Source organism: Pelodiscus sinensis, chromosome 7 (assembly GCF_052426305.1).
Source record: "Pelodiscus sinensis isolate ZL-2025 chromosome 7, ASM5242630v1, whole genome shotgun sequence".
Classification (NCBI taxonomy): Eukaryota; Metazoa; Chordata; order Testudines; family Trionychidae; genus Pelodiscus; species Pelodiscus sinensis.
Genome location: NC_143058.1, coordinates 42,511,283 through 42,528,771, shown reverse-complemented (window position 1 = coordinate 42,528,771; position 17,489 = coordinate 42,511,283). Strand labels below are relative to the sequence as shown.

Here is a 17,489-nt window from a genome sequence, read left to right as displayed (position 1 = left end):
GGAAGCCCGGGGGGGCCACAATGATACTCACAGCACATGCCAAGGGCGGCAACTTAAGTGAGGTTGCATATACATGCAAATATATATGCAAATATATGCAAATAGATTCTTTCACACTGACGGGCATGAATACAAAGATTAAGACAAGACTACACAACTCACAGTCACCATTTTAGTCAGTTCTGCTGACAGTAATAAAATGCAATATTTACCCAATTTCCATCCATATATTTACTAAAACACATATCAACAGAAGCCCATTATATGAACTACTTTTTTGTTTTGGTTCTCACCTGCGGGTCGCATGTGTGAGCCCTGCATAAATCCAAACTGCACTATGGGCTGCAAACAGACAGGCTGCATGCGGCCCACAGGCCACGTGATGAGTAGTCCTGCCCTACAACAAAGTGATACAGTGCCTGTCTTTGCATGGCCCTGTACTGGGTCACGACCTACACGTGGAAAATCAGTAAGCTAGAATATCTGAAGAACAGAGGCCTGTAGAACTCAGATGAGCCACTGAATTTGATTCCCAATTTTGATAGCATGCATGATTAATTGAAAAGAGATTTTGAGCTGAGACATTCCAATATTATTGTAATCAGTGAAGCCCACAGAGCTGGGTCATCTGGAGAAAACAAACAAACAAAAATAAAAATAATCATTGCTGAAAATAATCAGTTAAATTACTCATTGATGCATAATTCATCAATTTTGAAAGATGGTTGCAAGCATATTTGCAGAGGGGAGATGCCATAAATCAACACTGATACAGAATTTGGTAGAATTATGCAGTGTTTGCTACAGAATTGGGTCTCACTATTCTGCAGAGTACAGGAGTCCCTTAGTCAATGTTTGGGGGTGGGAGGAGTGATATTTACCTCTCCCAGCAATTCTATTGGTGCTTTTCTTTTTCTATCTTCACTTTCATCAAGTTCACTGCTACTTTCATCATCATCCGTAGTTTCTGACAGCTGCTCATCATTATTCTGGTCATCAATACTATTTGTCTGAAATTCAGCACTGAGTTCATTATTTGCTGTCTTTTCTACATTTCTGGAATTTTTCTCTTTATCTAAATTACAAAATGAATATTATATTAATAAAAAACAAACAACAATACTTAGCACTAACACTGCATATTATGTGTCTAAAATAATTCCTAAGCATTAACTTGTTAATAGTGATCACTGAAAAGTAGGGATGTTAAAAACGCATTTTAGTAAGTAAATGTGTAACCACTGAAAATTTCAGCAGTTACAGTTACACGCAGGCATGGCAGTCAGCTCCCTGGAAGCCTGTGTGTACTGAGAGCTGGCTTTTAAGTCAACTCTCCATGCACACTGGCTTCTATCTGCCCTCCCCCACAGTACTGCCTCTGATACAGCCAGGGAGGGAGGACATGCAGGCAGCTCCTCAGGAGCCTGCATATTACTGTAAAGGTTAACTGATGACCCTGAGCTCGTCGGTTAACCATGTACAGGTTACACTTTCACATTCCTACCGAAAAGGAGCTTTTGCATATAGCTGAAAAATGTTTTCTATTTATCTTCTGTATCAAAAAGTGAATGTTGACATTATGAGCTCAGCTGTGCCCTTCTATATACTAGGGTAATTACACCTGAAGAAAACAATTGAATGGTGCACCTCTCGAGAAAGAATTAGACCAGCTGAATGTAACATGCCATAACTGGAACTCCATTTTAAAATGATTTTCAGTTGTTGTATTTTCAGAAACTTGGCAGTAATATCATTTTTTCAGCTAAATAGTCTGAAAAAAGAATCACTGTACTTATAAAGCACTGGTGCTTATAAATGTTTATCTTCTGGGAGCCTAAACACAGTATATTTTTGTTTCACAGAGTCTTACAAGTCTTTAAAAGAAAGAAAGAATAGCCACTTTACTTGAAAAGGGATGCAAAATTTGAGAAAGTAATAGTTGCCTTGGGAACCATAACTTTGACCTTCCTAACTTCTGTTTCATTTATACAGGCAGTCCCCGGGTTACGTACAAGATAGGGACTATAGGTTTGTTCTTAAGTTGAATTTGTATGTAAGTCGGAACTGGCTCCAGATTCAGCTGCTGCTGAAACTGATCAGCGGCTGACTACAGGAAGCCCTAGGCAGAGTTGCTCTGCCCCCGGCTTCCTGGAATCAGCCGCTGATCAGTTTCAACAGCGGCTGAATCTGGACTCCTGGGACAGAACAGATGGGGCGCTGCCGGGTAGGTCCCCTCAGGACCAACCCGGCAGCACCCCAGCTGCTCTACCCCAGGCGTCCCGCAACAAAAGCCTGGTCTGCTAGCTGCGTCCCCTTCCCCCCCAGCAGACCAGGGAGACCCGAGCAAAGCCGCGGAGGCGCCGAGGTCCCGCCGCCTCTGCGGCTTTGCTCCTGTCTCCCTGCTGTGCTGGGGAGTCCCCCCCAGCATACTGGGGAGACCCGGAGCAGCTTTTCTCGCCCCGGAGGATGCGGTGGCGGGACCGGTGCGCTCTGGGTGGTCCCGCCGCCCGCGAGCTCCGGGGCGAGAAAAGCCCCATTTGTAAGTGCGGATCTGACATAAGTCGGATCCGCGTAAGTCGGGGACTGCCTGTACTGTAACTCCTCTAAGTGCATTAAATATGGTCTCTTTCATCTAAATTTCTTTGTTATTTGTGAAGTTTTCCCCATGAGTACATTTTGAGTAATTTAAATTGCTGCCACATCATTTATGACTAATACCTACTGCCACAAACTGCAAAATAGCATTTCTTGGACTTGCCTAACAAAACAAAAAGAGGAGGAAACTTCATCTGTCACTTAAGTATTATAAAGCATTAGCAAGTTTACAATGCCATTCTTTTAGTAGAGTATATAGCTTGGGTGGTAATTTTGAACCAGCTGCTGTCTTGGTCTGAAATACCATGGTGCAGAGGATGTTTTTATTATTATTAGTGATAAAAGCTCTCTTCCAGCATGAATACAATGGAATAATCCACAGAGGATTAAGTGAATACGATATCTCTTTTCACCGGGAGGCATTAAAATGTTCACTTAATTAAATGATCTATTGTCTGAACACACAGGCTCTTTAAAATGAAAAGAAAATAAGAATTGTGATTGAATGCACATTCAAATAAGCATATCTACAGGGCCATCCTTGGGCATGTGCAACCTACAAAGCTGCATAGGGCACCACTAAATCTGGGTATGCTGCATATGTCCTGGGATGGGATGTTAAGCAGCTGAGCCCCATCTCTTGGCAACCCCTCCCGACATAGGCTCAGTGTCAGAGCTCTAGCAGCTGCGGTCTGAGCCTAGCCCCCGCTCACCAAGTAGCAGCAAGAGGCACAAGCGCTGGCAGAGAACTCTGGAGGAGCAGAGAGTGGCTATGCACCTGCCAACAGAGAGAGACGGAGCTTTTTCTCCAAAGCACTGCTTCTCTCCAGCTGGCAGTGAAACCGCCCACTGCTCCTCTGGCCCATGCTCACACCTCCCACTGCTGCCCTGAGGCTGCAGGAGGGCCTCCCTTCCTGCCCTATTCCAGGGTTTCCAACTCTCCTGGGCCAGATGCCATTGCAGAAAATGGCATCTGATCTGGGAGGGCAGGCAACTACCTGCACCCTACAGCTCCTGCCCCTGCAGCTTCTCCTGTAGAGTGGCCACTCCCCTCACAGTAGATAGGTGCCAGTGCTAGGCCGCTTAGGGCACCAGTACTGGTAGGGATAGCCCTGCACATCTAAAATAATGTCATTCACTTTGGAAATGCATATAGGACACACTCATTAATAAGGGAATTTATTCTCATATATTGGACTACATGTTGAAATGAACACACAGATCAGTGCCTAATCTTTTGAATTTAAAAATCAGTGAGAAGTCAATAAAAGTTGCTGGTTTCAGCCAAGTCCTGAGTGGGTGTATGTTCACATCACTCAGCCGTGACCTAGTAGAGTACAGCTGATAGCCTCTCCTTCAAAATCCCAGGGTTGAATTAAGCAGGCATGTTGCTGGTCAGTCTTGAGAACTACTGGCAGAACTAGGCATGTTGACCAAGTGGGAGGAAGGGCAAAGGGGGCAGATGTCCTGGCGCCTGGTGATTTAAAATGGTCTGGGGCTCCTGGCCACTGTTGCCGCTATTCTGGCCACAGTGGCAGCCGGAGTCCCAGGCCATTTAAATCACTTCCAGAACCCCGAGCGGTGCTGAAGGGCTGGCTGGGAGAGGCTAGCCCCAATCCTACCTCTTCTACCTGAGACCCCATCCCTTCCAGCAGTGCGAAGCCATCCTCTATCCCCCCCACTCCCTGCCTTCTTGCCCAAGGGTCAGGCATGTCTGCTGGCCACCCTGGGCAGAACCAGGTGGAAAAGCTTGGATTGTGCCAACCTGCCTTCTTTATCCAGTTCTGTCATCTTAAACACACAAACTGATGTGTTTGCACAGAAGTACTATGAAATTGTGATAACGGGTTTAATGAAGTTTCTTGAAATTTCAAATTAACCAAGTGCAGAAACATATCCAATCACACAAGCTGCTGAAGTCAAAGCAAAGACTCTGACTACAGGAGGCTCTGATTCAGGATCTTAAAAGCAGTATGGGTTCTGGTAAGAAAATTTTACCTTAGCTGTAACACCATTCTTTTAGCTAAATATTCTGAAAGAAGAGTCATTGGTGCTTACAACGTTTGATCTGCTGAAAGCCAAAATCAATGTATTTTTGTTTTACAGAAAAAGATTTATTAGAACATCAACTGTACCAATTTTATCCTCAAGAGGTTCTACTATAGTGTAATGTAGCAACCATCAAGTGTCACCGAACAAAGTAATAAGGAAGAAAAATGAAAGTTGAAGACAAGACAACTTTTAATTTGAAAAAAATCCCATGGAATTAATCAATTTAATGAATGCCAATACTTTGTTATTGAGATGCCAGTTGCAGCTCCATTATTAAGCATGAGCTGAGTTTTACACTTAAAATCAGAGATTCAACTGATTATGTATATTAAAAAATAGTGTACCCTAACCGAGATTACTAATACTTACTCTTTGATTATACAATTAATTTACATTCTTTTGATAATTAGTTTAGGAAGTAAATTCAAAAATAAATTCAGCACCTACTGCCTGACTTTTTCGTCTCAAATGATCTTATTAACAGAATATTGCATGTGGTTTGCCATGTGGTTTACTTACCGAAATCTTCACTGTGTAGGCTACAATTGAAAATAAATGTTTTTTTTTTACTTATGGCATTTCCCTGTGATACACTGTTCCTCGAAATAGCACCATGTAATCCCTATATTCCTCATTCATAAATGGTTGTGATATTTCATATAAAACATGCCTTGTAAGATAGCATATGAAAGGTCATGATCTTCTGATACCCATGGTTCTATCAAAATATGTATATAGCTAGTGTGTATGAAATTATGAGACTTTGCTGGATGGCTGTATTGTATATATATATTGTAAGTTTGGGAATTGTCCACTGTTAGTTCTCCAATGATTACAAAGGAGGTGATCCAAAGCCAGGTGGGTATTAAATGACCATTAATCAGCAATAGATTTACAAGAGTTGCCTTAAGAGTTGCACAAGGATCACACAATGGGGGATTACTCAATTCCATGACTAAGTAACCCCAACCTAGTCCGGGACATTCCTAGAATAGTATTTTCCAGGCTCATAGACTGAGGGTATGAAATAAAGCAGTGGTTCCCAACCTATAGGCTGCAGAATCCTGGTGGTCTGCAACGGTACTGCAGGAGGTCCACAGAAAGTTTAAAAGTACGGATCTTACGTTTCTTTTCCTTTCCTTTTCTTTTTTTCCTCTCCCCCAGGGCAGAATGCAAGGGCAGGAGTGCCTTCAAGGGTAGAATTTTGGGAGGGTAGGGGGCAGCAACCATGCGCTCCAGGACGTGGCTTGCTTTTCATCCCATTCCCTGGATGCTACGGGAGTAAGTGGAAAGTGCTTGCATTCTGTTCATGCCTCTCACACTTGTGTGTGTGCGAGAGAGAAAGAGAGAGAGAGAGGCACGCACAGAATGTAAGGACTTTCTCCTAATTACCTTAGCATTCAAGGAATGGGATGAAAAGCAAGCCACATCCCGGAGAGCATGGCTGCTGCCCCCCCACCCCTCTGCCCCCTGCTCCCAAAATTTTGCCCTTGTGCTGTATCCTCCTTGGATGGATGGGGTGGGAGCTGAGGAAGCAGCACAGGTCAATGGGGGTGGTCCATGATATTTTAATAGATTGAAATGGGGCCTATAAGCTCAAAAAGGTTGGGAACCACTGAAATAAAGGACAGAAGCATCTTGCTTTTACCTTTTCTCCTCTCCCACCTAGGCTGCAAGCAACAAGAATGCTGGGAAGTAAAGGCTTGAACTGAGGAGACTGGCCCCAGACTTAAATGGAAAATCTGTGTATTAAAGACTGAACTCTACATGCAGCATCCAGTGGGTAAGAAAAACTGCTTGATCCAAATACTGCTCAATCTAGTAAGATTCAGAATTTAGACTGCATGTTTACCTTTTATCATCTTTGGTAACTATCCCTGAATTTTCATACTTATGGCTTACTTAAAATCTATCTTTCTGTAATTAATAAATCTGTTTTATATTTTCCCTACAACAGTGTGTTTTAGTTGAAGTGCTTGGGAAATCTCAGCTCAGATTACAAAAATTAGTGTGGATCCTCTCCACAAAGCAGGGGTGGACTGGGTAATGAACTTATACTAGTTAGGCTTCTGACCTGGGCTAGATGGTTGTTTCTGGTACAAAGCTGGGAACTTGGGAGATCCATTGGGGCCTCTCTCTGTGTTATTTGTGAGTAGCACAGGGAGCAGTCACGCAATGTAGCTGGATGTAAGGATCCACAAACTGTTGCACTGCGTGATAACAGCACCTGAAAGGGTTTGTGGCTTGTCACAAGCAAAGCACTGTAGGAGAGAACTCAGGCTGGACAGTTCAGGGGGCACAGCAATACCTCAGTTCCAGGTTGTGAACTCACGAACCCCTCATATACCCCCAATAATTCCTCATTACAAAAAATTTCTTCTGCAGCAATACTGAAGAATAATGTTATTCTATAGATAATTCCACAAACTGTACTCTTTCAAAATGTCCGCAACCTCACTATTCTCAAACGATTTGAAGGAACAGGCTGTCTTCAGGTCATTTATCTTCCACTGCCCTCAAATGAAGCTGAGACTGTGTCTACACAGGGCTGACATTGTGCAGCAGTGTAGACACAGTTAGGACAAAAGGGGGCATGGCCTGCACTTTAATTCCCCCAAGTGAACACTGTTGTGCAAACTAAAAGGTTCTTAATTTGCATTAATGTAGTCCTTTGAAGAGTCCAAACTAGGAGGCAGCATACACATACTCTAAGTGTTCCTCTCCATCTGCTAACAGCTCATGGCCATCAACTGAAGGCATGCTGGCTTCACTCTCACTCAGCACAAGAGGCTGCACTGATCATTTTTAAAGAGAGCAATTTTTTAGATATTTGAAGGACAAGATATTGTGCACAAGCCTCTACTGACAGATGAAAATTCAGTTATGAAATACAATGGTAAAATGTGACCTTTAATGCTAAAAATATATTTTCAAGATGTACCCAGCAAGAGCGCAGGAGTGAAAGGGGAACCATGTTTGGATGCAATATGTAAATAGGGGTACAGAAGAGAGAGAGGAAGAAATAAGGTGTGTGCACACGTGCAGGGGAACATGAGAAAGCGGGGGAGGGGTATGTGGAATTTGGAGGATAGGAAGAGGGAAAATGGAGTATATTCCCCACTTGCTTTGAACTATTTTGATGAAACAAAATGGTTGCAAATGCAGCTTAATTGGCCAGGATGCTCTGGCTGCATCATGCTACAGCAGACTAGAGTAGAGCAATCAAGACATACGAGTACAGTGTTTCTCAACCAGTGGTACCAGCACCCTTAAGGGTGCTCAAGAGAAGTCTGGGGGGTATGCCAACACAACTGAAATTTGGGGAAAACTGAATTTTTGTTTTAAGTTTTACAGTGTTTTATTATTTTCGTACTTTTTACACCCAAAAATGCTATCGCCCGCCCAGCTACAATTAAGTTGTTTAAACAAATGTGCTGCAGTAGTAGAAAAATAATGTGTGTCTGAAAACTGTAGGTACTGGGGGTACTTATTTTTTTTTTAAAGGGGTAGTTTATAAAAAAGGTTGAGAAACACTGTAATTGTGCATCTGGCTATAAAAAATTAAAATTGTTTAAAATATTTAAAGCTGATCTTTCTAATGAATTGGAGATATGAAGTTTCACATAGCATTCTCTTTGAATTTCTTGGTTGGAGTTAACGTTTGGAATTAAAAAACAAAAAAAAACAGATATTCCTGAAAGATTTATATTAAATATGTGAAGGGTATGTATCAGTAACTTAGGGTAAGATATATTAAAGGATGTTGTAATTATTCCCCAATTGTAGTAAAGAGTTGTAAGTTAAATTTAAAGGAAACCCAAACACGTTAAGGTATGGAAATACAGTGAGAGCACCAAAACTACCTCAATTCTTCCCTGTGGTGACAACATGAGAGGTTAAAAAAACCCTAGAATGTCTTGAAATGTCAGTTTGATATAATCTGAGATCACAGACACTAAAAAGCCTTAATAACAAGCATATAGTTGTTAGGGTATGATCCAAAGGAATGTTGTTAGGGTATGATCCAAAGCCTATTGAAGTTAATGGAATTTGTTGATTTCAGAGAACTTTGGCTCAAATCCCAAAACAGAACAAGATTCCTTAAACTTTATCATGAGTGTTGGCAGTTTTTCAAAAGAGACATTATTAAGGGCACAAGAGCAAACTATCTCACTGCATAAGAAAGATAGGAAATATAATAGGACACCACCCAAACTTAACCAGGAAATCTTGAATGATCTAAAAAGAGTTCTACACAAAGTAAAAACTAGGTCAAATTACAAAGGATGAATATAAACAAATAACCCAAGTAGGTATGGACAAAATTACAAAGTCCAAGGCACAAAATAATTTCTAACTAGCTAAAGATATAAAGGGTAAGAAGATGACAGTCTATAAATTCATTAGAAGTAAGAGGAAGACCATGGCCAGGGCAGGCCAGTTTCTCAATGAGGGGGGAAAACAACTGAAAAGAAGGATATGGCAGAGGTTCTTAATGACTTCTTTATTTCGGTTTTCATTAAGAACGTTGCTAGCAATTAGATCTCTAACACAGGGAATGCAAGTGAAAATGAGGTAGGATCAGAGGCTAAAATAGGGAAATAAGTTAAAATTCTTTAGAGAAGCTGGATGACTTCAAGTCACCAGAGTTTGATGAAATGCATCCAAGAATACTCAAGGAACTGAATGAGGAGATATACAAACCACTAGCTATTATCTCTGAAAGGTCATGAAAGACAGGAGAGAATCCAGAGTACTAGAAAATGGAAAATATAGAGCCAATATATAAAAAAGGAAGTAAGGATAACCTAATATTGTCTCAATTGACCAGCTCATAAGCAAACAAGGATAATACAATTTAGATGAAACTACGATAAGGCAGGTACATAACTGATTGGAAAGCTGTTCCCAGAGACTAGTTATCAATGGTTTACTGTCATGCTAGAAGGGCATAGTGAGTAGGATCCCGCAGGGATTAGTTCTTGGTCTGGTTTTGTTCAATATCTTCATCAAGGATTTAGAGAGTGGCAGAGAGAGAGTACACTTACAGGATGATGTTCAATAAGGACAAATGCAAAGTACTCCACTTAAGAAGGAACAATCAATAGCACACACAAAAAATGAAAAATTACTGCCTAGGAAGAAGTAACGCAGAAGGAGAATTGGGCATCATAGCGGGAACCGCAAGCTAAATAGGAGTCAACAGAAAAAAAAACACAATCCAAAATCAACAATCATCCTGGGATGTATTAGCAGGAGTGTTGTACAGAAAGCAAGCCACAAGAAGTAATTCTTCTCCTTTCTCTACTAGGGATGTTAGATAGCATGTAATTAAATAGTCATGTAACCACATAAAATTTTAGTGGTTACACGACTGTTTGATAGTCCCCAGAGGTAGGGCCGGCAGCCAGTGCACTCCCAGCCTCACTCCGGGGGAGCCCCCTGCGACCCTATGCCAGTCTGTGAGGTAAGCCAGTTTAAGAACTGACCTTCCCGCGCAGATTAGCTCCCACCTGCCACCGTGCGTTGCTGCCTCTGATACAGAGGCAGCAGCGTGGGGTTGCAGCAACCCCTGTTTGCGGGGGGTCCAAGATCCCCGCAGACAGACAGAGGTTGTTCTGCAGTAGCAGCCCGTCTACAGGGAATTCGGACACCCCCATAGACAGGGGTTGCTCAATGGGATGACAGAGCAACCTCTCTCTGCAGAAATCTTGGACTCACAACAGACAGGGGCTGTTGCTGTGGAGTAGCCTCTGTCTACGGTGAGCAGCAGTGCAGATGAGGGGCAGGTAACACTGCGGAACTGCTGCTAGGGAAGAACCAGCTGGCTTTTAAGCCAGCTTGCCCACAGCAACAGCTCCCGCCTGCCCCCTGCCACTGCCTCTATAGGAGGCAGCAAGCAGGGAGAAGGTGGTCCGCAGAGCTGGCATGTGCAAGGAGCCTGCTTGAAAGCTCCCTTACTGTGTGTATTGGCTCTACCTGCCACCCTCATCCTCCATGCTGCTGCCTCTCTATCAGAGGCAGCCCAAGAATGGGGGAGGAGCAGGCAGATCCAGTGCTTGTGGGGAGCCAGCTTTTAAGCCAGCTCCTCACGGGCACTAGCTCTGGCTCAGCTCACCTACTTGCTGCCTGATACAGAGGCCGCGGGGGGGTAGGTGGGGAAAGGGAAGCAGGGGAGAGCGCATGTAGTTGATAAGATTAACCAATAAGCCCAGGCTTATCAGCTAATTGTGTAGTTGTCTACATGTTCACACCTTTATACTTCACATTGAGGCCTAATCAACAGAATTGTTTCCAGCTCTGAGTACCACATTTCAGGAAAGATGTGGACAAATTGGGGAAAAAAATGTCAAAAGAAGAACAGCAAAAGTGATTAAAGCTCTAGAAAAAGTGACCTATGACGAAAGATCTAAACAAACCGAGATTTTTTAAATCTATATAAGAAAAGATGAGAGGGTACATAACAGTTTTCACAGGGCCCATCTGCAGGAATTTCTGTGTGTGTGGGGGTGTATGCCATGGGAGGGGCTGGTGGCTGCCCAGCCCCACCCCTGGCCTCGCTCCTGCTGGCGGGGTAAGAAGAAATCAGCCCCAGAAAGCTGACTTTCCCCCAGCCAGCTGGAGCACAGGGGAGGAGGCTGGGGCAACGTGCTGCTTCTGTCTTCCCCTGGCTAACCGGAGCCCACATGGTTACCTGGTGGACCATCGGGGCAAGGGTGTGTTTGCATCCCCCTTATATACAGGTCTGCTTCAAGTACATAACAAGCTGTTTATTAGGAAACAGGAGAAAAAATGTCCTTAACCTCTGAGGATAGGACAAGCAGCAGTGGGCTTAAATTGCTGCAAAGGAAGTTTAAGCTAGACATTAGGAAAAAAACTTCCCAGATGTCAGGGTGGTTAAACACTGGAATAAACTATCAAGGGAGCTTGTGGAATCTCCATCACTGGAGATTTTTAAGAGCAGATTATACAAACACCTGTAAGGGATGGTCAAGATAATACTTGAATGATAAGACTAGAAGGGCTTAGCTTACCGACTATCCTAGTTTCTATTTCTGAGTGTAGCTCCATAGAATCTATCAGTAGTCTTCTTGCCAGGTTTTAAAGAGCTTCAAGTTTGCATCAACTTAGTTCTTTACTAACTAGCCTTGACTCAACTATGACATCATATGCTAGCTCACAAAAGTGCAAGTGCTGACAAGGAGACCTTCTTACATGGGGAGGTAAAATACCTATACCAAAGAGGCGGTTGCTATGTTGATGCGAGAAGCCTTCCTGCTGATATAACCGTGCCTACACTAGAAGTCAAGTTGGTAAAATCCACAACTGTGGAGGCATGTTTTCACTATTCACTGTATCAATCTGGGAATAAGGGGTCGATTTATCATGTCTACTACAGACACGATAAACTGATCACCAACTACTCTCCCATTTACTCTAGTACACCACCAGAATAAGGGGAGTCAACAGGAGAATTCATCCATTGACTTACTGCTGTGAATATACTGCAGTAAATAAACTGACATCAGCTATGTTAATCACATAGCTGAAGTGGTGTAAATTAGATTGATGGCCCGTGGTAGTGTAGACTAGGCCTGAGTTATACCAACATAAAACTGTAGCGTAGACTAGGGCTAAAGGCAAAGCAGAAATCAGGCCCTTTCCTTAGAGTTTTGATCCCAAAACAGAGTAGCTGGCCAGGGGAGGAAAAAACTGATATACACAAAGAAGAGGAGAAATAGCAGGAGGTGAAGCTTCTGGATGCCCCAAAGATAAAAGGCCACAGTGCTTTTTACAAGGAACAATGGTTGAGCTCTATCCCTTATTTTGATACGTGTCTAGAAGATACAAATTAAGGCTCAGACTACTACACTTTCTCCATGTCAGTCTCCTAAAAAAATTGTTTTTGAAATATAAAAGGCAACTTTAAATAGAAAATATTTGCATGGAGAATTGTCAGGGATTCAGAGATACATTTCACTTGAACCAACCAATCAATATCTTCTGGTTTGATACTATCTGTCCTAGCTTCATTGATCTTTGTTTCATAGTGCAGTCTGTGTAAATCGAATTGTTAATTCTTTAAAATTAAAACAAACAAGGTATAAAAATTACAATCTATTATTGTGCATATTAATGTTAATTCCAAAAGGGAAAGGATAATACATGGTATTTATGAAGACATTTATTAAACAAAAAAAATCTGCACCTTATATGGAATTTTCTTTGTAAAACCACTTTATATGTTGTCAGATCTTTTTGTATGCAATACAGTGTCACTGAAGCAAACAATTCTAGAAGTTCATAACCTCTGAAGTCAGACTTTTATATTATATATGCTTTATGATGGCATATGTTGTTCTCTGTGTCATATCAGGAAATTTTAGCCCCTTTTCAAGCTATTAAGAGTAATGTCTTCTATAAACATAGTAGATATTCTCTAGAGTTTTCTTAGATACAACTAACATTTTCTTTTTTATATTTTATAATACATTATCCTCCACATATCCTGAATTCAGGAGATATCAGAACTAAAAAAGATTATTTCTATAGTGTGAAGCAGAAGTCATAGACAAGCACTTCAGACAGATAAACCACTTATCAAAACCACAGCATTATTTCCATCAAACCAGATACACACATGACTAAGTAGGGTTGACAGATGGTTTAACCAAAAATACAGACCCCCCCCCAAGAAAAACACTGTTGAGAAAAAAAGAAAAGAAAAGTGAGACCAAAGTTGTTAAAAAAAAAACAACACACACACACACACAAAAACAGCATGGCCCCCTTAAGGCCTTTGGTTTTTTTTTTGCCGGCGGCCATCTTGTTTTCTTACTCTGTGTGGGAAGAGAGCTCCCCTGTGCAACCGGGTAAGTGGGGAGGAGGGGGAGTTGAAGGGGGGGTCCAGGAGGGGCCCAGGGGCTGGTGCAGGGGGAGTGGGGGCTGGGCCCGGTTGCTGAGTGTGTGTAGGAGTTGCCAGGTGTCTGGTTTCTCGCCTCCTGGCAAGGAAAAAAAAAATCAGAAAATACTGGACATTTTAGGTGTCTGGTATTTTCTGATTTTTTTTTAACTGGACAGGAGGTGAAAATACTGGACTGTCTGGATCAATAGCGGACACCCGGCAACCCTATGACTAAGATATCACATTCAGTCCTTACAAGAAAATCAGGTTGTCTCCACAATCATGCAGCACAGAAACGAATACTACTTTATAATCTCTACTCCTTACCCACTTGATAGCCTCAGTTTTTGAGATGTGGCTGGTTGAATCAGAGACTTATCTGTAACCCAGTGAAGAAAGTAAAAATCTTACCTGTATTTTCTTGCATGTAGTGGGGGGATCTTAAGTTAGTTTCTTGAATCTTAGATGATTTTTTATTTTTTATACTTTTTGCAGAAGTGTCCCATCTACATATTGGATGCAATTTCCAGTACAAAATAAAATAAAATAAGCACGTAAAAACTAAAATCAGATCTATATCCAATTTAAGCCAATTTTTACACAGATGTAATAAAAACAGCACAAAAATTATAAGCCAGATATGATAACCCTGTCATGCTTCTTATGGAAAAGTGATTTATCTGCTGGATGACTGTGCACTTTTTGAAGGACATGTATTTTCTAGAATCTAGACATGAGATGCAATCCTTAATTGACAGTGAGATTAAGAATTCTCATAATCAAAATTAACAAAAGGGAGCAAAATAAGCGTATTTACCATTTCTCTCCTGCTATGGCATAGGCATCCGGTATGGTAGGTGGAGGAAGACTTTGCCTTCTCAAACCGCCAGGCATGGTGCTGCCCACATGCCGCCCCCAGAAAACCTGCTGTAGGCATTGTAGGGGCGGAGTGTTGCTGCTCACAGTGCCCACCTTCCCCACTGCTTCAAGCCAGGGAGGCTCGGGCCACACGGCCTCCACCCTACCCAGTGCTCCAGGGAAGCTAGGATGTTTGAGCTCTTCCCCACCCTGTGGTGCAGGGGACAGACAGATGCACAGCATGCTGCCTCACCTCCTCCCCTTCCCATGGTGGGGGAGGCACCTCAGCAGAGGGGGCAGGGCTGTAGGTGGGGCTGGGAGCCTGCCTGCCCCAGCCCCAGCTGCACTGACTACCCATGTGCTATGGTTTCCCTACAGCAGCAGGAGCTCCCACTCACCCCAAGAAGTTCCTTCCATTGCCTTAGGTTTTCAGGAACTTTGCAGCCATTTTCTTTAAGACAATTAACCTATGGACAACCTGGAGCTCAGTTTAGTTCGCCAACAAAAAATTAAGATTGATTCAGATTTGGTATGGTAATTTTTTTGTGTTGGGATTTCTTTCTTTCTTTCCTTCTTTCTTTCCTTCTTTCTTTCTAATCCATGTCAGTTCCTTGTCCAGTGCAGAGTTTTTACATTTTTTTGTACTACACTGTCCCAAAGCCTATATTCTGATTATTCTCTGGCAATTCAGAATACTATTTGATCAGCCTGCTCTTGCTTCTGCTAGACACAATTCATCACACTGGCTGCAGTCATATTAGCTGCCTAGCCAATGCTCATGACACCAACATGCTTTTGTAGTGATGTTGTCTTGTCTATACATAAAGCCAACATAGAGTTTATATTAGAATTTTCCATCCTGGCCTATCCTTCTGATGTATATCCCTTCCCCAAATCTTACAGCCTAAGGAAGTGATCATTAATTTGTGATGGAGGGACACAGAGCCATTTGGTACTGATTTTAGCAAGATTTCCAGCCCAGCACTTCTTCCCAGTGACCATAAATCCATCCTCTTCTGACAGAGTGCTCCTGACTAACCAGTAATTGAAGCATTAATCCAAAGGGTTAAGATTATTCATTTTAAAAGCACAAAATAAAATTGTAATAGCCTATTTTTCTTAAATGCACATAGTGAACTACAAAGAAATAAGACTTACTTTTCAAAAGTTGATTTAGCTGCACATAATGCAATTTGTTTTGTTGGGGGATAAATTTTGTTTGTAGATTCTGGTTGGCATCCATGCTGCCTTGATTTAAATTAAAAATCATTTTCCACACAAAGAAACAAATCAAATACTGCCAGTAACTGCAATATAATTATGTTCTTTCCATCAATACTTGTGAGTTTGTGTCTACTCAAAATTAGTACTACTATCTCCTCTCTGCCCAATCAAAAATAAAAACACACACAAAAGCTGTGATCTATACAATGTCCTCACTAGATGATTCTATTTTTTCTCTTTCATAAAAATTTAACTTTTATATTGTGATATAAAAACTAAGTGCTGAACTCAGCACCACTGAAGGCGAGTCAGTAACCTGAATAGTTACTTTGTTTATTGCAGATTTTATATACAACAGAGATGACTGTACAGGTTGAACCTCCCTGGTTTGGCACCCTTGGGGTCTGAGCTTACACTTCACAGTCACTGTATCTTTAATTGTCATTCTCAGAGAGCAACTGAATACACTTCTCAAAGTTTTTATATATCTTTCTTTATTAAAGAACAAAAATATAAAGTTGGGATCACAGAGAAAATAATTTTCAACTCTAATTTTTGCATACTGAATTTTCAGATCCCCCAAACAACATGTAATTTGAGGTACTGAAAGTAGGTCAATAACATCAAGTCTCCACAAATAACAAAATTATCCTTTGTGATAGCACAGGAAGCAAGTAGCAGTGAACTGACTTTTGAAAATGTATGAGTAACTTCTACAGAATTGTTAAATTTCAGTAAAAATAAGGAGACATCAGTCTCAACATAATTATATAAACTAGGGTTTACCTATTCATGTAATAAATACCTTGAAACAATTACATGCCTGTAATAAAACTCAGGGCTATAAAAATAAATAATCCTCATTCCTATATAAAATTATTCTTTTACTAGAGATGCATATTCCTACTTTTTAGATTGATTTAATGATATATTTAATATTCATAACATAACAAACTGCAGTTATACTTTACAAAATGACTGCTAAAGGGAAAAGAAATCACAAAAGGAATTTATTCCAATTCCAGCTATGAAAAAAAAAATCTAGGAACTAGAGCAATTTTATAGCACCATGTGGTAAAACTTGACCATAAAATTCTCACCAAGTGTAACATCAAGAGCAGTACACTTGGTGAGAATTTTATGGCCAAGTTTTTAAAAGTGGCTTAAAAATTGCATTTACAAGCTTTTCCATATCCATGCAAAAATTAACTCATTTATATGTATTTTACAATGTCCAAGTAATTACATGGGTGTAAAAACAGAGAGGTTAAAAGTCCAGTTACCTACTACTGACCACAGTGTTTTTCAAAGTGTCCTATGGGACCACTTTGGGAAAACTCTTAGCAGGCCCATGATGCTTTGTCTACCTGAAGGACCTGTAGCCACAGAGCCCTGTGTCTCTCCTTGGCTGGAAACAGCAAACCAGACCAATGGGAGCTGCAAGGCTCCACGGATACTTTATTTACCTTTTAGGTAAATAAAGCGGTGCAGTCCCACAGAACACTTTGAGAAATATGGATCTACTAGATTACATGTGCAAATGCAGTTTGCATGAACAAAACATTTATGGAAAGGGATATAGCCAGGAAAAAGAGCTCTCTTTCAACATTTGATCCATTTAATCTTTGGAGTTACTCCAAAGTTTGCACTTGTGTAAAGGAGATACAAATCTTGCAACCCAAATAGAGTTTTACAGACATGACATAAAGCAAGGAAAGATATTTTGGAGCAATCTTGGGTAATCACCAGGGCCAAATATTCAGACAGACTTTAACAAGTATATTCACATTTTTTCATGTAGACTCTTTCATGTGTACAATCCAAATTTAGGTCACATCTAAAAAGGGTGACCTTC

General features: G+C 41.3%; 1 protein-coding gene across 7 annotated transcripts in view; it reads right to left on the bottom strand.

Moving 5' to 3' along the window:
- ERICH2 (glutamate rich 2) overlaps positions 1-17,489 on the bottom strand; it is a 49,116-nt gene that overhangs the window by 20,049 nt on the left and 11,578 nt on the right. For all 7 annotated transcript variants that reach the window (XR_012905207.2, XM_025182171.3, XM_025182173.3 and 4 more), the window contains 3 exons: positions 15,569-15,658; positions 13,964-14,058; positions 882-1,075 (listed from right to left, as the gene is read on the bottom strand). Coding sequence is in view for 6 of the 7 variants with exons in the window: in XM_025182171.3 (XP_025037956.3) it covers positions 882-1,075; positions 13,964-14,058; positions 15,569-15,658 (379 nt within the window). In the remaining variant the exon portion in view is untranslated. The remainder of the gene's footprint in view (positions 1-881; positions 1,076-13,963; positions 14,059-15,568; positions 15,659-17,489) is intronic.